Raw genomic sequence first — 24,350 nt, forward strand, 5'->3', positions numbered from 1 at the left:
CGCGTACCGCAAAAAAAAAAAAAAAAAAAAAAAAATATATATATATATATATATATATATATATAATTGGCATATAACATTCTATAAGTTCAAGGTGTACAATATAATGATTTGATATAAGTATATATTGTTAAATGATTACCACAATAAGTTAACATTCATCACCTCACATAATTAGAAAAAATTTTTTCCTTGTGGTGAGAAATTTTAAGATCTTCCCTCTTAACTTTCAAATATGCAAAACAGTATTGTTAGCTATAGTCATCATGTTGTACATTACATCCCCAGAATTTATTTACCTTATAACTGGATGTTTGTTTCTTTTAACCACCTTCACCCAGTTCCTCACCCCTACCCTTCATCTCTGAAAACCACAAATCTGGTCTCTTTTTCTATGAGTTTGCTTTTTTTAAAATTTGTTTCCTTAGGGATTTGGCATTCGCTTCAACAAATATAAAATACTTTTGAAAGTTTGGACATATCTTCCTATTTTGTGTTAGGAGGGGAAAGAAAGCTGGAGACTGCATTTCAGTGATTCTAAAACATTGAGTTTGAATGCAAGTACCATCAATTAATTATCCAGTTGTCTGTTGTTTTTTCCAAGTCACTGATGTAAAAATTCCAGAATGACTAAATGTTGGCTAAGTAGAACACAGCTATACTTAATCAACATAGATTTGATCTTTGAGTTAAAAAAAGTATTATTATATATATGAAAATTTCTAGAGTTTTCAAAAATATAAATCTAGGTATTTTGACATAGCTTTATGCATAATAGCATTTATTTTGTTGAAAGTTGCCTCTGTTATTATAGAGAGAATTTTAATTTCTTTCCTTGGCCTGAAAGAAAATGGAAAAAGAAACTAGTCTTCACATTTAAAATTTTGATGTTAAGTGGTCAATTAAGCTTGAGTTACGATACCTTACACAAATGTTTATCAATTTGGATTCTAGCTACTAAAGGAATGTATTTTAAGTCATCCCAGTTTAGGCAGTATCTGATTTTAGATACAGAAGAGTTATGTGTGCTGATGCTGTTTGGTGACTAGGGAACACTTGTCTGATTGCAGTGCTGAGAAGATAAATCCCCTTGTACCTTTCAGAAGACTTAGTAGCTTAATCTGCATGGCCATTTGAAGTGTCTGGAGTGAGACCTGATAAAAGGCGGATCAACAGGTTGTGCGGTAACTTGAGGTTAAATGCCTGCCCAGAGGCTTCTAAAGATGATTCTTTTGATTTTTCTAATTGAGGTTGTTAAACAGCAGCTGTAGGAGCAGCACTGTGGTGAGAGAAAACTAGCAGGATGGTTTTCTGATATGTCTCCATTTTAAGTAATATAGTCTTTATGAAAAAATGGTGCCATCATTCACAGATTCTGTTTCAATAAGCACTTACTGAACACCTTACTCTGGGGTGGGCTCAGTGTTTGATGCTCCCCTACACTGTTTCATTTGGTCCTCCCTACAGTGTTGCTGCTTAAGCATTATTATTATTTCCAAATTACACATAAAAAATGGAAGCCCCACATGGTGAAGACCAATAAATAACATGGCAATTTTCTACTTACAAATGCAGAAACTCCAGTATGGGATATAGAGTTAGATAGGTATCACCATTCGGGATCAGAGGTTCTTAGGAATTACTGACTGGGCAGCTATGACAAAATAACATGTCTTATGTGCCTTGAGGTGGTCAGGGTAAAACTTTCATGTTCATCTTTACGCTGATGCACGCTAATGAAAAGAGTTGACACACAGAGAACAGGACCATCTAGTAGCACTGACTTCTTCACTTCTTGAAGTTAAGATAGTGAGTTCTTTTACACCCTCTAAATCTTTCAGGGATAATGATTATGGTGATGATAATAATCACATTATTCCATTCTAGGAACCTAAGAAGGCTTGGGTCATATTAACTCATTCCAAATCTTTTTGACAGTTAATATAGTACAGAAGTGATGTTATAAATTGTGGTTAGGCAGATTACCAAGGTCCATCCAAATCAGAAAATCTGTGATTTGTGATTTCATAAAGCATAGTTAATCTTGGTTTCCAAGTGTCTAAAAAGAGCAATAGAGTTTGAAATTAGATATTGGAACTAGGTTTACAAATAATGGGAAGATGATATATGGGGTTATTATCTTTCTGTGGCTTACGATAAAGTGGATTAAATAAGACTCTAGAGATAAGTCTAGTTTAAAATGACTCGCTACCTCCTGCTGTTAGCTTATTAGCTGCTTAGAGTAAGTTATTACTCCAGGACTCAGTTTCTTTGACTGTAAAAAAGATAAAATAAATTGTACCTGTCTTAGATGGTTAGTGTGACGATTCAATGAGAAAATGTATATAAAAGTGTTTAGAGTCTAGCACAGAATAAGTCTCAGTAAATATTATTTATAAGTATTAGTATTAGTATTGTAGTGTACTTCAAAAAAGCCCTTGTATTACAGGGAGATGACTCTAGTAATTGCTCCTAAAGGGTTATATGTGTCAAAACAGAATTAAGAATTTGTCTATTTCTGTGAGGAGATGAAGCTGTGAAAATTCCTCTCTTGACATTTCAAAATCACAATAAATGATAAAACAGAAATTTAAGTGAGGCAGACCCAACATGAATGAGAGATCAGGGAAGTCCAACTGATTACAGAAAACCATCTTTCAGGAAGTCAGAGATAAGAGTGTATGGGAACAGACTTGCAGTAACATGAGGATATGTATAATTTTTAAGCTGAGCAGGCAGTGTGGGAGAAATACAAAACAGTAATTATTTGGATAATATTTACTCCTATGGAGAATAAAAATGAAAAAAGTTCACAAGGCTCAGTGGAAAAAAAACCCTGGACTTGAGCTTGCCGATAGGGAGCCCAGTCCCTTTTCTGTCACTTACTAGATAATGAACTTGGTTGTGTTGCTCAGGGTGTCTACAATTATTTTCCACTTTTGCAAAGTAGGGGTGATAACGCCTGGCATAGAGTCATTTTCAGTAATGTTAGTTGAACGCATTCTTTGAGTCTGAACCAACTCTCTTGATTTGGTACTAGGTTTTTTTCCTTTTTCTTCTTCTTTTCCCAGATCAACACCACACTCAGGATTTACCCTTAATAAACTGAGTTAGTGGGTAACTTCTCTGCAGGTTTGAAATTCTTGACTGTGATGCATTATTTTATGGGGCATACCTCATAGTATAGGGTTGGCCAAAGAACTCTCCTCGAATTAGCCCTTGGGGACCTGTGCTTGAGAATTAGTCCTGTTGAATTGGCCTTTGGGGGTTCCTTGGACCTGAAGCTACATTAGTGGGTTAGTTACTAAGCTTCCAATGGCCCGCTTGTTGTTTTAGTAGCTTCCCTGGAAGAATTAAAGGTTTTAACTGAATGTGAAACATCAGACAGAAACTGTAGGGAAGATTTATTGACAATGAATCTCAACTTTCCAAAAGTTCACTTGAAACCAACTTCCTTCTTATTCAAAATGATACAGATTTGAAACCCTCCAGGGGCCTCTCCTGGACTTTAGAGCATTAGGGAGCTTTTTACCTGCTGTCATAGATTATCTCTCCATTGTTTCTTGACTTGTTGAGGGGGAGATTTGATTGGTAAGTCGCCTCTTCCCTAGGGCCTCAAATTCTTTACTCATTCAGAAGATAAGTAGGACGCCAACAATACATTCCACAAAGCTTTCTCCCCTGCATGGATCCCAAGGCAACCAGCCCAAGCCATGCCAAGGGTATAAGGAGCAGGGCAGATGCCACAGGGAAAGAACAAAAGGAGAAAGATGAGGTTGAGTGATGCTGGGGGTTGCTATGCCTGCTACTCTGTTTTTAACTAAGTACAGAATAAGGATTGAGTAGAGAAAAAGCACAGACTTGAATTTGAATCTTTGCTCTGTCACTGGAAATGTGATCTTGGGAAACTCAATAAACTTCTTTCATGTTCCTTTTCCTCTTCTGTAAAGTGCACTGAATAATTTCTATCTTGAAGTGTTACTGATATTATTAGAAATAACATATATATAAAGAATAGTAGGAAAATAACAAATCACATCATTAACAACAGGTGTTGAGCACTGACTCAGCAATGTGTGCCAGGCACCGTCTATGTGCTCCATATGTATTTTCACATTTCAGCCCCTTGAAATAATCTACAAAGTAAGTGCCATTGTCATTTTTACTTTGCAGATGAGAAACACTAGAATTGGTGAGTTTCAGTAACTTTTTTGCAACCAGCTGGTGAGTGGTGTTGCCAGAACTGGAACCAGGACTGACTCCAAAGCCTGTCTCATATCCATAAGCCCCTTTCACTGCTTCTGTTTTCATGGGGCCCAATTCAAAGTTCTGTGTGTATGAAAAGGAAAAGAACAGGCACATGGCTCCCTGTCTGAGTAGGGTTTGCATGTGATGGGATTGAAAGAAGTGGTAGAGAGCAGGGTTGTTTAGGGCTTTAAATAAAAGTAGTTTTCAAAATCCAGTTCCTTAATTCCTAAGCAGAGAAGAACCAGGAAGTGCATCAATGCTCTATATTTTGGTCACACAGTCATCAGTGATCCATAGGAGAATTTAGAGCTCTGCTATTTGTATTTCTTTCTGAAAAGAAAAAGAAACAGAGGCTCAGAAAGTGATCATGACTTATCCAGAGTGAGGTAAGTCAGTTGGAAGAACAGTTTACCACACCTTGCGCACCCTCATTCAGGCCTTTAACGAAGGAACCACAATTTTCTAAGGAAGGAACCACAATTAATGAGATAGCCTCAAGATGCCCGACACTGATAGGAACCTGCTAGCTATCACTCACACTTTAGTGCAAATTAAAGGCACTTTGTTGTTACCTGTCCCAGAGAACATTTCTCTGGGTTCATATTTGGGCAACCAAGACACATGTCCTTTTTCTACTTACCAACCAGATTTTACTTATATGTTAGGCTAGTCCTGTGTGATAGGCTAGAAGAGAGAAGAGCTACAGTGTGGGCAGGAAAATAGGAAGGATGCAGGAGAGTATGTGATGTGTGGATGCATGTGTGTGGGTTTCTGTCCTGCTCTGACTTAAAAGGTTAAGTGGTGAGGTCATGTGGACTCATGCTCTTTTTCTTTCCAGAATATTCATTTCCTGGTTCTCTATGTGGCAATATTGAATTAACTTTTTTTTTTTTTTTTTGCGGTACGCGGGCCTCTCACTGTTGTGGCCTCTCCCGTTGCGGAGCACAGGCTCCGGACGCGCAGGCTCTGCAGCATGTGGGATCCGCAGCATGTGGGATCCTCCCGGACCGGGGCACAAACCCGCGTCCCCTGCATCGGCAGGCGGACTCTCAACTACTGCGCCACCAGGGAAGCCCTGAATTAACTTTTTAAACCCCAGTTCCCATTACTTCCCACGTGAAGCTACCCACAGTTCGTAAAGTAGTTTTTTCGGCTTTCTAGACAGCCCAACATTTATATAACATCTCTCCAGTGTTCAGATCCCAGTTTAATTGTCCCCATCTCAGGGAAATGCCTTGATATTAGGCTCAGGCACCCCAATACATGATTTTTTCTGTGCCCTCCATTCCTTTCTTCATGCACTTGTCAGAGTTCTATGAGTGTTACTAGATTGATTGATGTCTATCTCCCTCACTAGACTCTAAGTTTAAGGAGGGACAGGTCTCTTGGGTCCAGAGCTCAAATTCCTCAGGACCTAGTATAGTGCTCAGCATGGAACCACTCAATAAATATTTCTTGACTGAATGAGTAGTTTGTGTCCCTTTGCATTGTATATAACTTTCGCATTTCTGGCACTACCATTGAATTTTGTTTCCTTAGGGTTTAGCACAGTGTTGGCACTTTGAAAATGCTAAAAAAAGGTTTTTAATATTTTTGAAAGAGTGAAATGGATAAAATAGGTTAAAATCCCTCCCCCATGGAAGTTTTGTAAATTTCAATAAATCCAGGCAGCTACAAAAATTCCTAGGAGTGACGTTTTCCTCTGAGAGGAAAAATATAAAAATCACAGAAATCTAGTGTCCCAAATATTTGTAAATTGTTATGATTTTTAGATTTACATTTATCCAGCTGTACGACTACCCTCAAGTGTTGTCCATGTCAGTAGAATGTTTTTATATATAACATGAGGTCATTAAAATCTGATTTCGTGATTGACAGCCCAGGTTTTTCTATCCGCAAGCTGTCTGGGAAGGTATATAGTTAAGGCTCAAGGGCTTGGACTTTGGTATAAAGAATGTGTTATGGTCTCAGCTCTGCCACTTTCTGGGTGTGCTCTTCAGGAAAATTGTCTAAGCACTCTGAACCTCAGTTTCCTCATATGTAAAATAGGGATGGTAATAATAGCACCCATCTCATGGGTTTGGTATAAGGGTTAATTGGTAATAAGGGTTAATAATGCACAGTGTCTAACATATAGTAATAAGTTCAGTGAACAAGTTTAAGCTAAAAGAAAAAGGTATTTAGCTATCTCAGTCTCTCAAAAAATGTTCTCCCAATAATAGAAATTTTATTATTTAAAAGAATTTAAGTAACTATTGTTTTTAGGACTTTGAGGCCAGAAAAGAGGGGACCATGGAATCAACAAGATGTAAGTTACATGTCTCAATAAGTGTACAATATATATGTCCTCAAATAATCAATATTACATCAAAAATGAATCATCCATAAAATGGTTCCATATAGTGACCTCTTAATTTGTAATAGGAATATCAATACCACAAGAGTGGTATCATCATTTCTAGGTAATTAGATTTATGAATTTCTGTGTATTTCCACTGAAGCAGAGGAGTTACAGCAAGTTACAGCAAGGAGTTACACTGCTGGGGAGTAGAAAAAACCCTATGCCCTGGGAATAAAGAAACTATGGATTTGCTCTTACCTAGATCACTGCAAACTTGAGCAAGGAAGTGTCCCTCTGTGGGGTCTCAGTTTCATTGTTGATGAAAAGAGAGGGTTAGTTGGTCTAGGTTTTTTTTACTCTTCCTTCCCCCTTACTTCTGAACTTATTTTTTTTTTAATGAAATTTTACTAGAAAACAAAGACAACTTAAATGAATGCAAGCTGAACTGCTGTTCTTGATGTGAGTGGAGAAAGAAACAGCTATTTATTTATATATATAATAAACACATAATATATATACATATTTATAATATGTATAATATGTATTATAATAAATACATATTTTATATACCTATATTTATATAAATATATATGTATTTTTTCACTTCAGCATTCTGGTTCTGTTCTTCATTCTTAGTTTGCTGTTGGTGTTACCTAACACATATCATTACTATAACTGGAGTTTCACCTTAGCACAGAACTGCCGTTCTCACCTGGAGGGATGATGCCTTCCACCCTCAAGTTAAATCAGAACCTGTAGTGGGCCTGGAGAGCATGTTGAGTTCATGAGACAGATTTAATATAATATAGAATTTCATATTTGGAAAATTGAAAAGGAACCTACTGCTTTCAAGACATTGGGTAACGGAAAATCCTCTTGGGGGTACACTGGATTCTCCAGGTGTGTGAAAGATTTTTTGTAGGTCAAAAGGTGCAAAGGAACACAGGTTTAGACCTGGAAGAAGATCATTTGCCACTTTAAATTGCTCATATTCTGGAGAACGAATCAGTCTGCTGTGGATTAACCATGCCAACAGCCCTTTCACAGTAGCTGTGACACTGCTGGGCCTGGGAGATCTGAAAAGAAGGCAAGATCAACTGACTTGCAGAGCTAAAGAAGAAGTGATTAATTCCATATTGCCCATTCGGACACCATGTCTACCAGACATGGACTGCTCGCACCTTGTTCTGAAACGTGCTTTTTAAATATGGAGAAAATCTCTCTATCACATTGTAATACGTCACAATTGCCCCCTAATATCATCTCCACCCTCCCCCTTCACACACAAGATGACAACTATGGCAAACATCTTGGCAAGAAAATAGATCAGTTTGCCACTATGACCTTAATCCTTAATTCTCGTTTTTGCCCTAGAGACTCCTCCTATCTTCTGCCTGTGAGCCCTCAGCTTCTGTGACATCCAGCCATACACCTGATGCTGATATACTTCTCATCCATCCAACACCTATAAATCAGATCCAGGATTACCTAGACCCTACATATCAGCCAGGTGAAAGGTAAAGCTCTCTAAGACCACGGAACTTAGGTTATCACCAGCTTTGATTAATAGGTAAGGTAGGGCCCAAGAGAGGGCTTGAAACATTGCCTAAAGCAGTAGCAGTTCTGACCCCAGAGCCCTGCTGCTAAAATGGAAAACCCAAATAGGCCACCCAAACCCAGAAGGAATAACCCTCCACATACTGCATAATCTCTTCTACCCACAAAAAGATCTTCCAACTGTATGTAATAAGTCTCATTTCATTTTGTTTCCTTTTGGTTCCTTGAAAGCACTCTCTCGCTAGCTCGCTTTCATTAGATTTTAGCAATATATATGTGGATGAAGCATTTCAGCTTTGTTGATAATTGTTGTCAACACTGATCGCATTTTAGAACCATACTATGATAATTTTTAATAGCACAGTTTTATAACATCAGCTAAAAACAGAATTTTAAAAAACTCCTCTGTGTTTTATCACTCCAGCAAATTAAACATTTTTATTTTCCTGTTCCCTTCCAATATCTAGCTAGATGCTTGCATAATATTTGAATAGCTGTAATCACAGCACAGACAAAATTGTATTACTTAAATGTATCATGTATGCATTTTTCTGAATTTGCCTCAGAGTGATCATTTTAAGGACCGCATATCATTGTGCTGTGTAGATTTGCCAGCATACACTAAAAACCAGTCTGTTATGTTGATTTTAGGTGAGTTGTATACTTTTTGCTATTATTAACAATTTTGTAGTCATCATCTGTATACGTTCATGTATTTTCTTTGTTTTGAAAATTTTTTTTTGGAAATAGCCTCAGGTGTAGGTTTGTTGTATCAGAGGGTAAGGATGTATTTATGGTTATAGCATATGCAAATTTTTGCTCTTTTACATATTTCATAGTAAAACCTTATTAGGCAGAATGCCACTAATTTGAAATTTAGATTATTACCCTGGAAGATTACTCTTTAAAAGACATAATAATATTATAAATATGAATATATCATAATATTATAATTACTAATATTATAAATTAAAAATTCAAAATGCAAATCAAAACCATGAGATATTACCTCACACCTGTTAGAATGGCTATTATCAGAAAGATACCAGGCAACAAGTATTAGTGAGCCTGTGGAGAAAAGGGAACCCTTGTGCACTGTTGGTAGAAATGTAAATTGGTACAGCCATATGGAAAACAGTATGGACACTCCTCAAAAACTAAAAATAGAGCTAACCTATGATCCAACAATTCTACTTCTGTATATTTATTCAAAGAAAATGAAGACACTAACTTGAAAAGATGCATCACTCCCATGTTCATTGCAATATTATTTAAAATAGCCAAGATATGGAAACAATTGAAGTGTCCATCGGTGGATGGATGGATGGTTGTATAAAGAACACACGCACACAAAATGGAATGTTACTCAACCATAAAAAAGAGTGGAATCTTGATATTTGTGACAATATGGATGGACCTTGAGCACATTATGCTAAGTGAAATAAGTCAGACAGAGAAATACAAATACTGTATGATCTAAAACATGCAAACAAACAAACAAACAAAAACAAGCTCTCAGATATATAGAACAGATTTGGGTGAACGCAGTCAAAATGTACAAACTTCCAGTTACAAAATAAAGAGTTATACAATAAATAAATAGGTCATGGGGATGTAATGTATATCTTGGCAACTATAGTTAATAATACTGTATCGTATATTTGAAAGTTGCTGACAGAGTACATCTTAAAAGTTCTCTTCACATACAAAAAAAATTCCATAACTATGTATAGTGATGGATGATAACTAGAACTATTGTGGTGATCATTTTACAACATATACAAGTATCAAATCATTGTTTTACACCTGAAACTAATTAATCTTGTATGCCAATTATATCTCAATCAAAAATTAAATTGAAAAAAAATCAGTAAAGCAAATTTAAAGCCTGTAACTGGATCAAGTATATACGGGATCCTTTCTCTATTATTTCTTAAAACTGCATGTGAATCTATAATTAATTCAAAGTAAAAATATTTTTAATTTTAAAAATTAAAAAATAAATAAAAACTTTCAAAAATTGTACTGTACTTATATAACCAGAAATTTATTGCTAATTAAAAATGGATCTTAACTATTCTTTAGAGTGGCTTTCCAATATTTTTGATCAGTAACCATAATAAAAACAAGCTGTTTAGGCAGCGTATGTACACTGTGCACACACACACAAACATATAAATATCTATAAGGTGCACCACAAAATTTCATAAAACAATACTTACCCATAATACATGCAGTGGGATCTGATATATTCCATTTGTTCCATTGTGATTTATTTCATTCCAGAGTCATCTATTGCATGCTCTCATTCTCCCTCTCTCCCCACCACTTCTTTCCTTAAGCTAGCTGTAGCCCACCAAATTTATTTCATGATCTTGATCAGTAGATTAATAAATACTCTTTGGAAGCAGCTTTGCCAATATGCAATATGTAGAACTTAAAAATGATATTTGAATTCAAATATCTATATGTACTATCTTTTAACTTCAAATTTGGAACCAGCAAATAATCCCTCACCAGTGGTAGCAGTCATAAGAAATATATTCAGTAAAGGAAACCAACTTGTTCTGTGAACAAAAGTATAAAAGAAACCACAATCTATCTTTCTGTTTCCTCTTTCATTCATTAGCTAGAATCTGATTTTTATTTCTGTCGCTTGTACTTTTTATACCAAAATCTAAACTCTGACTCATGGCATATAGCAGCATTCAGTTTGGTTGCTTAATTTCTTCTCTGGCATGAATAAATCTGAGGAAAAACTCAAGTGGCATATGCTTACTGAGATATGGTATGCCAAAGTAGCTAGTAATGTCTGACATAAAGGAGACCTTTAAAACGGGTCTGCTGGGCTTCCCTGGTGGCGCAGTGGTTGAGGGTCCACCTGCCAATGCAGGGGATACGGGTTCGTGCCCCGGTCTAGGAGGATCCCACATGCTGCGGAGCGGCTGGGCCCGTGAGCCATGGCCGCTGAGCCTGCGCGTCCGGAGCCTGTGCTCCGCAACGGGAGAGGCCACAACAGTGAGAGGCCCACGTACAGGAAGAAGAAAAAAAAAAAAAAGTTTAAAACGTGTCTGCTGACCACAAATGGACAGATTATAAAAGGGAGTGTATGCAGGAATATTTAGAGTAGGCTGGCCGGGGGCTTAAATCCCCAAGACCACCTGGTACTCAGAGATTTAGTCATTGATTCTTTCATTATCCTCTATTTTACTAGACTACAATGAACATTGCTTAAACTGCTAGAAAGTAGCATAACATGCAAGGGATAACATTCACTTATTAGAATATTTAAAAATATAATTACTGCTAATAAACTTCTTTTTACCCACAAATTGCTCTATGGTTTAAGATATGGACAGAAGAGTAGTTATGAACCTTTCCATTGTTCAAGAAATTGTAGAGTGCCAGCTAATTTTTTCCCACATTCCTACAAAATGCAGTCATCTCATGTATGCAGAATGTAAGTTATAGTATGTCTTATTACATTCTGCCATGTAGTTACACGTCCCCATGTAGTTATTTAGTGTTCAGCCCTGTTTTTTCTTTTTTCCTTTATGTCATTTTTAATCCATTATAATATAGTACATTATTTATCTTGTACATCATTTAAATTTAAAATTCAGCTGAAATATAGATTTTTTTCCCCACATGATTAAGTTAGTAATTACTATCGGGCTTTATTGAAAACAAGGAAGATACAATATTAAATAAAATACTACTTGCCCCCTTTTAGTAGGATTTAAATTTGCTTTTATAACAAATTGTTATGATATTTTCCTACTTTTAAACTAAATAGCCTTTTTTTATTCCAAAAGAATTGAATTCATGAATTAGTTACAGCTTTGCTTCAAAAGACTTTAGCAAACATCAAGATTATATTTCTCTCTAAACATTTCATCATTTTGTCTTAATTTTTTCTGTTCTTTTTCCATTATAAGGACAAAATCTAAAACTGAAGTATAATGTTAAAACTTTGTCTTTATGTTAAATTAGTCCTTAATATAACTTTATTTTATTCACTCTTAATGGAAAACGTAGTAAAGAGAACATTGATTTTTGTTGTTGGTGGTGCTTTTTTTAAGAATTACAGTTGCAGATTTTTGTTGTTGCTTTATTTAAGAATTACAGTTGTTTTTTTATTTACGATATCTTTACTAAATATTTCTGTAGATCATTGGCCTTGTCTTCGATTTATAACCTCAAAGAGGATACTTTGAGACAATGTAATAAGGGGAAAGCTATAGTAAGGAATTATAAAACAAAGGGATTGTGGTTCTTCTTTAAAGAGTTGGGCCATACAACTTAACCCTTGTTCCCATCTTTTTTAACCACGTAATGGATACCTGTGACCTTGCTTATACTTCATAGAAATATTTGGAAATGAATAAATATATATATGTCAATAAGTGCTTCAAAATCTTGAAATAAAGACACATCATTTATTTAGTAATAGCAAGAAGAATGTGTTGTGTAACACCCGGATATCAAATACTTATTTAAATCTATTATGTTTTTAAAAGTGTCTATTTTTCACCGGACTTACACTGTACTATTAAGTCATGGAGATCTGTGTATGTGTTGGGGGAAACTGATGAAGGAGGAAAGGAAAAGAGAAAATGCACTAACTTGTCCTTATGGGCCAGACCTTGTAAATATACTTTCTCAGGTAATTCTCCTAACAACCCCGCTGGGTATACACTATTACCCCCATGTTGTACAGGAGGAAAATATAGCTCAATGAGAGCAAATAACGTGCCCATGTCTCCCGATTGATGAGTTCCTAAGCTACAATTTGAACCCAACTATAAAACTCAGCTCTACAGGACACCACAAGGTTTCTCAACTTTCAAATTGCTGCTCTGGAAACTTCTGTTTACAGCTAAAATAGGAAAAGGCAGGGCTAATTTAATTAAAAGAAATAATTTATAATATTACCCAAAGCGATTTCTTTTTTAGCTTCTCTCAATGTTTCCATGACAGTTGTAGCTGAAGATTTGGATCATTTCTTATTTTATCTTGCTGGTTTGCCCAACTCTAGTTTCTAGTTCCTGGACTTATAAAAATATACTTGCTAAACATGAGGGAAAGGGCTGGACTTATACTGCAATTTCTCTGCTTGGTTATTTATGTAATTAACATGGTCTTTTCAGAGAGGGACTGGAGATTGATGAAAGGAGGGGAGGCTTGATGGAGTTAGGGAAATTCCAGATGACAGGGATTGCCAGATTTCCTGCTGGCCCTTTATTACCAAACTCTACCTCCTACTCTTCTTGCACAGCTGTGGGCTTCATTAAATAGAGATGCCTACAAATCACAGCAGGGTTAAAATGCAGAGCAGGGGGAATTCCTGTACACTGGCTGCTGCCAAGTTCCTAGAGTTTTAACAGCACACTCACCAAACTGCTTCCCTCCCCTCCAAAAACTAGAGATAGGTTCAATATCGAGTGTATTCATCAAGGATAGTGCCTCTCTGTTCTCTTGGAGGTTTGAAACATCTTGTAGATACATTGGTAAATGTGCCGATGTCTAACGCAACATGGTATGGGTCTTGCGTTGTCAGATATAAGACTTTTGACCTCGATGTTGCCATTAGTCTTCCAGTTGAGTCAGGGACCATTACCTAATCATTTGACACAGATTTTCCCATTCACAGTTTGGGTGTAGTGCTTGTCAGAAACCTGCCTTATGGGATTTAGGGCTAAGAACACTGTTGCTGCTGCTCAGGGGAGGGATAAAGGGATGTGACTTAATTCAACAATGTATATTGAAAGTGGATGTGTGCAAGGCACTGTGCTGACTGAAGTAGAGGATGACAACATAAGTAGGAATGGGCTAATATGCACTCATAGGGCTAGTGCGAGGGAAGCTCTGATGAGTGGTATGCTGGAGTTTTTTTTAAAAAAGGTTTTTTTGCATTTTCCCCCCATATGCACAATGGGCATATGGGGGGAAAATGCAAATTTCACTTGGATGGATTGGAAAATTTCAAGGGAGAGGTAACACTGGCTCAAGACTTTGAAGGATAGATAAAGATGGAGGCACTTACAGTGGAGAAAAAAAAAGTATAAACAAATGTACAGAGAGTGGAGTTTAGTGGATTATTAGAATGGTCTGTTGCCTTGTGTTAAGTAGTAGCATTATATAACTGTATTATAATACAAACAATATTGTTTGTCTGGCAATTAAAAAATAATGTAGTTGTCTTCATATGGGCATTTTTGTCTCCAATCAGGCCCATCTGCATCTTATCTTACACCAGGTGTATTCTTGTATTTATGTTATGTTCATTGCATGTATAGGCATTTAAATTTGTGACCCTTGGGACTTGAATAAAGAATATGAGAGAAATAGGCAGATTGATGGAGCTTCTGTAATGGGAGGATATTTGTATGGTTGCTGATGGATGGCCCGAGGATGAACAGGAATGTGAAGAATCAAAGTGAAGGATCTGGAGGTCCCTGGAAGAAAATTAGTAGCTAGCTGGTATGCAAAATTTAAGTCTACCTTCATCTGGAGAATTGCAGTACCCAATCCAGACAAGGAAAACAGAGTAATTCAAGTTAATTGCATTTGTTGAGCACATACTTACACAAACACTACAATAGGCACAGCATGGATATTGAGATACGGTAATATATTGTCCTGTCTCCAACTACAAGAAACAGAGACAGACATGCAAGCAACTATTGCACAAGATAGAATTCAGTAAGTGCTAGTAGTTTGCCATGGAAGTATGGAGGAAGACAGATTTATTTTGACTGGGGAGGGATAAGAAACATTTAAGAAGAATTATATTTGAGGTGAGATGTAAAGGTTAGCTGGGTTGTTGATTATTAAACAAATGTGGAAAGGTACTTTTGATTGAAAGAAAGAGTAGGCCATAAAATGCAAGTACTATTTCAGAATTAAGACTAGGATATGAATTATATTTTATTATGAGATGAGATTAGGGTCAGATCATCAAGTGTCTTCAAAGCCATTCCATTTTTGGACTTAAAACTTGATCATTGAAGATATCTGAGAGGTGAAGTAGCAGTCAGTTCTATGTATAAACTCAAGGGTGCTGGGGGGCTCCATTATTGCCACAGCTTATAGCTCTAAGAAAGAGCTAGGCTTGTCTGAGAATTCCCCAGACAACCATAGCCTAGGGAGATAGGACTGGATTGTAATTATTGATTATTTGGCTTAAGGGTCAGATATATATTGAGATGCACAAACTTAGCTCTTAATATGGGTTTGATGGCCACTCCTTCTCCAACCCCACCTGCTTCTGTGGGCTCTTATAGCATTTTATTTATTCTCTCCTATTTCTATTACTTAACACACTGCCTGGTAAGTAATAAGTACTCAGTAAATTTGCTGAGTTTGCTGAATGAACAAACTACTGATTTATTTTAACAAGTGAGGAAGAGCCTGGTGATCAGAGCCTGAGTAAACAATCTGTACATGAGCATCTGGTATTGAGCAGGACAGAAGACTAGCCTTTGATTCTTTTCCTTTTGTCCTTGAGTACTTGGATAAATCACTCATTTCCTGAGGTGAGTCTCCTTCGTTTGAAATCATTAGGGAACACTCTTCACTGTGCTTTACCCCCAATGGACTGATCCAGTTGCAGCTTCAGAAAGTCAAGCTTCACATCTCCCCAATTTATTTCCTCTTTGAATTTTGAAAGGATCAGAGTTCGAAGGCTGCCATAAAACAACTAAAAATTTTCCAAAAAATACTCTTATAAATACCAAGTTTGAACAGATAAATTACAATTTCCTACCTACAACAAATTGTCTGAGATAATTATTAAATTCTTAATATTATATTAGGTACATATTAACTGGAAAATTTTTTTTTGAAAAATATTTATACTCCTTTTCATAATTTCAGTTGATGCTTTCATAACATTTAAAATTGTATATTATATCAATAAACAAGTAAATAATATTATAATAAGTGCAAATCAATTTTTAAGTCTTTTAAGAGATATTACAAATCACTAATTAGGAAATATTTGATAAGTGAAAAGTTTTTGTCCACTATGGAAAGAGTGGTTAAAGTCTAGTCTTTGTTCTCTACAAAGTATGTTTTTAATATTTCCCATTTTTGCTTGACACATCTGAAATCAAAAAACAATTTGGGCAAAGTTTGGTTTCCAACTCTCCAGTTTATATGGGGCATTCACTGATACTCAGTGATACACTGTTGTTATCTAGAGGCATATTAAAGACACCGTAAATGAAATTGTCTGTGTGTGTGTGTGTATGTGTGTGTGTGAGTGTGTGTGTGAGAGAGAGAAAGAGAGAGAAAAGGAGAGAGAGAGAAATGCATGACAACACAGGCCTAGACCCTCATAAGTTGGAATGTGGAAGAGGCACTATTAAATTTCTAAGTGTTCTCCCTCCAAGTTCTGGGCTCATCTCTTCCCTGCCATGCCATTGTGAAAAATGGTCATGTTTCCAGCATTCTCTCTTAAACCTGGTGCTCTGCTTGTCCTGAAAGCTTGCAGAGACACATGCAAAGAGATTAGGACTCAGCTCTGGTCCCTTCAAATAGTGTAGGCTCATTGCTCAAGCCATAGACTATATCAGAGAATAATGTAAATATATCAACAATCAAAGGATGAGTATAGAAAAAAATCTTGCTTTGGCAGAGGTTTGATAAAGTGTGCATTTATAGTCAAGTGCCTGGAAATTCTATATACTTTAGTGATGTTTAAGTGACTTCTTCTGTGTCTTAGAGACCTCTCTTTTAAGACTTTCTCCTTGGTGTACACCACAGTCTTTGGTAGATTCCCGTTGCTTGGGGATCATCCTTACACCTTTCCAAAGTACTCTCAAAAATGAGAGGTCACTGGTTTCTTAGGAGAGAGTATGGGAGAAAGGAGTAAATAGATGCCAGAGATTTCCTTCAGCATGATTCTCAGAATTAATGAGTCAATTTTACACACACACACACACACACACACACACACACACACACTCCTCCATTTATATAAAAGGTATTTTTTAAAGTGCTGTCTAGATTGACATATATATACTAATATGTATAAAATAGATAACTAATAAGAACCTGCTGTATAAAAATAAAATTAAATTAAATTTAAAAAAATAAATTGTCTAAAAACCAAAACCAAAAAAATAAAATAAAACAAATCCAAGAAAGATTTTTTTGGTGTGTGTTCACCAAACCGTTTTATTTTCCTTCTGGGCATAGTTAAATATATGTTCCAGCTTCCCTTAAACTTAGATGTGGCCATGTGACTTGTTTCTAACCAGTACAATATGAGCAGGAGTGCTGCATGCTACTTCCAGACTCCCTAAGGTTACAATAAGATCCTTTGCTTGCTCTCTATCTTCCCCTCGCCTCCTCTCCTCTTCCCTCCCCTCCCCTCCCTTTCATTTTTCTCCCTTCTCCTCCTCTCTTCAATTCTAGGTTGGATAGATAGGACCCAGAGGAAGTTTTTGAGCCCTAGAGGATAGCCTGGCTACTAGATGGAAGAATTCAAGATCTCTGTCTAGAACTTGTAGGAAAACTGCACAGGAGAGTAGCTTGAAAGGAAATATCCTCCTAAGACTGTGTAGTGAGAACTAAACTTTGATTGTGTCATTTGTTTTGAGACTACGGCATTTAATTTTCACTACAGTTAGCTTTTACTCTAAAACAAGGATCATGTAGAGTATGTTCTGGTCAGCCAAAAGATGAAGTTCTCAGGGAGAATAAATTTGATCTCTCTATGAATGTGCTACTTTTGTTCTTCTAGGGAATATGCCTTGATCAACATGAAGACCTGCTAGATATGTAAAGTCAGCAGAAGATTATTACAATTTCCTACTGCCATTGATGGTAAATGACTCTATACCTTTAATAAGGTCACAAGTACTGAGTCTGACACCATCCCTGTGGTGGTTTGGGGTCCAGCCACCACGGTATATAAATCTGGCACTAAAATTAGAGCAGTTAGCCATGTGAAGAATTTGGGTTCTGTACCTAAACCACAATGAACCTTAATGCAGCACAGTAAAGATTTATCACTGTATAAATTTCTGTGCAGTGATTTGGTTTGTTTGTTTTTCTTTTGTTAAAAAAAATCAAGAGACCATAAAATTGTCTGAGAAATAACTCTGTGTCTCCGTGAATACTGAGGCTCCTGTGAACTGAACCATGCCCCTCAGTATAACCCCTGTGACTCATCATTCTCAAGGGGATGAGGATTTAACTTTAGACCACAGTATAGAACACAGATAACCATTACCTCCCTTTTAGTGAGTACTTGCCAGGTACTGTACTAAACACTTTACTCTTACAGCAACATAACCCATTAGGTGTTTGTATTTCTGTTCTCCAAATGAGGAAACTGAGGTTTAGGAAGCATAAGGAACTTGCTCAAGGTCAACCATCTGTAGTGTGGCAAAACCAGATTCCAAAATTCCTGTTTCTACTAGTTCCCAGGCCCCTGTTATGGACCTATGGACCTTTAGATTGTTTATCTTTAATTGTATTCAATACCTCCCTTTTATGTATAATGCTCCCTCTCATGAATATATTTTTTGTCACTTTTATTTTATTTTATTTTTGAAGCATAATTGATTTACAATGTTGTGTTAGTTTCAGATGTACAGCAAAGTGATTCAGTTATACAGGTTTATATATCTATTCTTTTGCAGATTATTTTCCCTTATAGGTTATTACAAAATATTGAGTATAGTTCCCTGTGCTATACAGTAGGTCCTTGTTGGTTAACTATTTTACATATAGTAGTGTGTATGTTAAGCCCAAACTCCTAATTTATCCTCCACCCACCTTTGGTAACCATAAGTTTCTTTTCTATGTCTGTAGATCTATTTCTGTTTTGTAAGTAAGTTCATTTGTATCATTTTTTTAGAGTCCACATATAAGTGATATCATTAGATATTTATCTTTCTCTGTCTGACTTGCTTTGCTTAGTATGATAATCTCTAGGTCCATCCATGTTGCTGCAAATGGCATTATTTCATTCTTTTTATGGCTGAGTAGTATCCCATTTTATGTATGTACCACATCTTATTGATCCATTCATCTGCTGATGGACATTTAGGTTGCTTCCATGTCTTGGCTATTGTAAATAGTGCTGCAATGAACATTTTGTTGTAATGAGTTTACACTGTAAAAGTTTTCTCAGATTCTCAGTCACTGGACTTTGGATACATCATGGAAACAGTGTGATCATTTGCACATTTTATGTTCTCCTTCAATTATTTTGAATTTGAATCTCGAAAGATCATGGAAATGTTACTCCTGATCACTTCCCTTTTAAAAAGATAGAATTTACTGCTCTTTTTTTTTTCCATTCAGTGCCAACATTGGAATGGTCCTATTAGAAAAGGAACTTTTCAGCTTTCACATCACTAAACACAGTGGAGATGCAAGAAATCTATGGCTCTTATTGTGACTAGACTGAGTAATGTTATGATAACCTGAATTTTGCAGAGAAATCTTTGAAAATGACCCAAAATAAAATAACAATTATCTCATTCACATTCTTTTCCCATTGTGGCACTAATCTATTTTTTTGAAAATTTTTTACCTATCATTCCACTTGTCTCCTCCCGAAAACATTTGCCAGAATCTCCAAGTATCATTAGATGTAATTCAAACCATGGATTGCAATAACTTCTGAAACATGATCTCACACTTGTACAAACCAACAGATATGGACACACACACAATGTTTTCTGCCCTAAAGCTACTCCTATGTTTCAACATCTCTGAAATTAAATAGTTGCTACTACTGTTCGATAACCTTCCCAACACACAAATACCTACTATTATTTGGACCAATTATAGGTCATCTCATAATAATCAATGTACTAAATATTATCTTTCACATGGATCAAATCATGCATTCATTTGAGACAGGGTGTCATGTAATACTTGTGACTAGGTAGTAACTTTGAAAAATAAATAAATGAATAAAGTTTTTTTGAAAACAAAGATGTGGAGAACATAACTACAGATAGCAGTTGACTGCTCCTAGAAGGATCTGGATGAAATGGGAATTGAAAACAGATACGCTGTTTTCATACAGCTGTAGCTGTAGTTTTTTAAATACAAATATGCTGAATTTAAATTTTCCTAAACTCAATACACTAATAACATGACCTCACAAGTCTACAGGTCATAGAGAATATCTGAAATTAGGGTGACAAATATCCTGTTTAAATGAGGTTGGTCTCATGAATCTAAAGTAATCATGCTTGTCCAATCCCTAAAGCTGTTTATTGTGTCCATAAAATCTGGGAATTAGGCCTGAGGATATATGTTCTGCACTGGATAAGCACCTTCCTTTAGAGCAGTTTTCTCTGTTTCTGTTCTTGTTTTCCTGTTAACTTGAAATTGGATCCAGCCTCCAAAAGTCAGTTTTGCCCTAAGCTTGGAAAGGGAAGACAGAATTAGTAGCAAAAGCCAACAGGTTATATGCAAGGGATAGAATTAAAGAATGTGTTAATGTGGAAAAGGAGAAAGCTCTTTGTCATCTGCTGTTTCCCTCAGGCTCCAGGAAGCTAAAATCAAAAATTGTTAAAGGCAGATAACAACACAAGGGGATCATCCGATGGACAGGGCATGCATGTTGGAAAAACAGTGCTAATCTGTAACGAATAAACTACAAGAATCTGTTGTGAGCAGATCTAGAAATGGACTTCAAAAACATTGATTTCCAAGTATCTGGAGGGAATTCTCAGAGACAGCTTTGCAGTGACCAGAGAGCCAAGATTGAAGAAGTCACAAACTCCTGGAATAAGAATGATTTTATGCTTATTTTGGAATAAAATGTTTACAGGGAAAAATAAACCTGAGAATACTTCATAAATGACATTAAACAGGCTAAGAATGAAGACCCTTGCTATATTATTTAGAAATCTAATGGTTACTAGAGAAGATAATCATATGGTTAAAGAAATACATAATATTTTGAAGTTAGCCAACTAACAGTGATTTGGTTTTCCATGGGGACAGAGAATCTATGAATGTGAGACTGAATGTGGAAATGCTTTTGAAATTTACCTTGAATCACTTACCTTAGGGGGAAAAAAAAGCAGCTGTTGCAAACCCCTGGGAAAGGGGCATATTTAACATAAATAGGAATATAGGGAGGATTTAGATGAACAGATGTCTCTTGTTTAAATGTTCCATGTGAGAAACTTGGATGTCTGTCAGCCACAGACATGACTGAGTGAGAAAAGGAAGATTACTCAATTGCCACAATTGAAGAGGATAGTCAGGAGAAAACAGTGGCAAAGACAAAACCCGTAGATGCAAGAGGGAGAAAAGAGTCCATAGAGAACAGTGTTTCGATGATTAACATATACACATTACCATGTATAAAATAGATGAACAACAAGGACCTACTGTATAGCACAGGAAGCTATATTCAATGTCTTGTAATAAGCTATAATGGAAAAGAATCAGAAAAAGAATATATATACGTGTATATATATATATATATATATATACACACACATATATGTATATATAAAACTGAATGACTTTGCTTTACACTGGAAGTTAACATAACATTGTAATTTATATTTCAAAAAAATGGTTATTGAAAAAATTTAAAAAATAATAAATAAATATGTAAATAAAATAAAACAGTGTTCTGAATTGGTTTGGTGGCAGTGAGAGGACTTGTTCCTAGGGAAGCTGTGCTCCTGGTAATCACAACTTTCTTTTATATGTGCTCATACATCTTCTAATTTAAAATGAATCTGTAGCTTTTGGGTGTGGGGGGGACTTATCTTGTTCTGAGTCCTCAGCTTCCTAATCTGTTTGTGGAGCCCCCATCAGGCTCATCTGTTCTCCCTTGATTACATGTCCATACTTCATACATTCATATGTTCCCTTTCACATCTAATTTATCAGAAATCCTGTTATACCCTTATATCATTTTTATAAACATTCCACCTGACTGACTCACTTACCCAGTCTCTCTTTTATAACTTGAAGTATTGAGGATTATGCAGTTAAAATTTTATTTTGTAGGTCAGAGTCAGTAAATTTTTCTTGTAAAAGGTCAGATAGTAAACATTTGCAGCCTCGCAGGCCTCATGGCCTCTGTCACAACTTCTCAACTCTGGCACTGTGGTGTGATATTGTCCATAGATTGCACCTAAGCAGGGCTGTGCTCCAAAAACCTTCATTTACAGAAACAGTCAATGGTAGTTTTTGTGGATGGTAGTTTATGGACCTCTCTTGTAGATGAGAATCTTCTATTTTTCTTGAGTAAAATTACCTTTGAGAGTCTTTTTCTATGGAATTATGGCCTCTCCTTTTCTCACTGTTTTTGAAATATCCTTTCCTGAAATGTAGATAAATGTCTTTAATATGATCATTTTTCATATACCTTTGAATCTATGACCAACCTGGGTTTGTTCTCTAACTGGGATGCCATTTAAGAAGCACAGAGCCATCAAATTGAACTGAAAAGAATTTTCTTTCATTTCATTTCATTTTTTAAAAATTCTCATTTATTCTTTTTCTCTGGAAGGATATTAAAAAAGACCCAATCCGTAACTTAGAGTGATAAGTTCCTTTCTTCTTTACCCTTCCTCCATGTTCATACACATTACACTCTATTCATCTCTTCTCCACCAAACCCTATCCCAAATCCCCCCACCCCTGCAAGCTCAACCCACAAAATTTTCATTTTTTACCCTGTCACCTCTTTGTTCTTCCCTTTTTCTCTTTCTTCCATTCAGAAGTCAAAGAACTAGGGCAAAGAGGGAGAATCTAGGCTACTGGAGGCCAGGTCAAAACCCATGAACATTCCTGATTTGTTTTTATCCTGTCAAATATTACCTTTATGATTTTCATGATCATTATTAGCTTAAGGATCAATATATTTCAACTACTTGTAAAACACACACACTTATACACAGTACCCAGAAAGAGTATCATTGTAAGCAGCCTCAGAAGCCATTTTACCTTCAACCCCTTTAGAGAGTGCATCTCTTCATTAAAGACTGGAAGCTGGCAGGGAGGGGAAAGGGAGAGACTCCAGCTACCGCTTCTCTGCTACACATTCACCGGCCAGCACCTCCTGACAGACTTGGCCATCTCACACTAAGACAAAGCAGGCAAACAAACACAAAAGGCTCACAGGACCACTCTGTAGCCACCTTCTGAGCATCATTGGACAGCTGGAGGGGGAAGAGCAAAGAGCCGGTCCATAGACAAGTTTGCTCTCTCCAAGCAATGTTCATACAGGCAGGCTGCCTGCAGGAGGTGGGATGCCCAGAAGCGAAGGAGGCAATTGCCATCAGATGGGGTTGCTATAAGAGTGCATCAAGAGGGAAGATCTTTGTGGAGACTCGGAGGCCTGAACTGAAGTTGGGGCAGCGGTAGTTCTTTCTATAGGTAGGAAATTTTAAGAAAGAAGTCTTTGCAGCTGTGGTGTTGGCTTGCAATGGGCAGTCTTCCCAAGGGGTCAGGAATAGCTTTGTGTAGATGCATTGCCTGGTGTCAGCTGAATGTAGCAAAACTGGGGCCGATTGTGTAATAGTTGAGGCTTAAGAGGTTTGGGGCCTTAAAATAGTAGAATAGCAAAATGGTAAGGAAGCTTAGTGATCATCTAGTAATCCAATAACCTTCTTTTACACATAGGGGGAAATCAAGCCTTGAGAGGAAAAGAGATTTCCCCCAAAGTTACCTACCCAGTTAGTCTGCACAGAGAAAAAGAATATGGATCTTACCATCAAGTGTGTTTTCCTCTGGATTGCTCTTCATGATTAGAAATATTAACGTGGTGTGGAATGCAATAGGATCCTTGAGTTATTCTGTGAAGATGGGTAACAGGAAAGGGTAGTGAGCCATCTTGCTTTAGAAGTTCAGCTAGAACTTTGTTTCATAAAGGGGTTTCTCCAAACCTCATGGAAGATGTCTCCATGTTTGCTTCACATGCCCAGACTTCTCTCCCTGGGAGTAAGGATTAGCCAGCAACCCAGGTGATTCTGATTTGCTTATTTTCCCCACTTGAGAATCACCAGAGCTAGACGCCAATGGCTCTTAACCATGCCACGCATTAGCAGCTCTTGTGGAACTTCTGAATTTTTAAATAATACTCCTGCCCAGATTCTACTCTTCAAAACTCTTATTTAATTGGTTGGCAGTAGTGCCCATCCATCTATATTTTAAGCATCTCATGTCTTCTAATATGTAGCCAGGTTTGAGAAATAGG

At 36.6% G+C, this 24,350-nt stretch overlaps 1 protein-coding gene across 17 annotated transcripts in view; it reads left to right on the forward strand.

Moving 5' to 3' along the window:
- TP63 (tumor protein p63) overlaps positions 1 to 24,350 on the forward strand; it is a 235,575-nt gene that overhangs the window by 55,326 nt on the left and 155,899 nt on the right. For 7 of the 17 annotated variants that reach the window (XM_028492229.2, XM_028492231.2, XM_055084489.1 and 4 more), the window contains 2 exons: positions 6,514 to 6,556; positions 7,964 to 8,106. The exons of 7 other annotated variants lie outside the window; for them this stretch is intronic. In XM_028492229.2, coding sequence (XP_028348030.1) covers positions 6,514 to 6,556; positions 7,964 to 8,106 — 186 coding nt within the window. Of the gene's footprint in view, positions 1 to 6,513; positions 6,557 to 7,963; positions 8,160 to 24,350 lie in introns of those variants that run through there. 3 more of the 17 variants (XM_028492233.2, XM_028492263.2, XM_028492266.2) reach the window with 3 other exon arrangements.

Source organism: Physeter macrocephalus, chromosome 1, assembly GCF_002837175.3.
Source record: "Physeter macrocephalus isolate SW-GA chromosome 1, ASM283717v5, whole genome shotgun sequence".
In the NCBI taxonomy this organism is placed as follows: Eukaryota; Metazoa; Chordata; class Mammalia; order Artiodactyla; family Physeteridae; genus Physeter; species Physeter macrocephalus.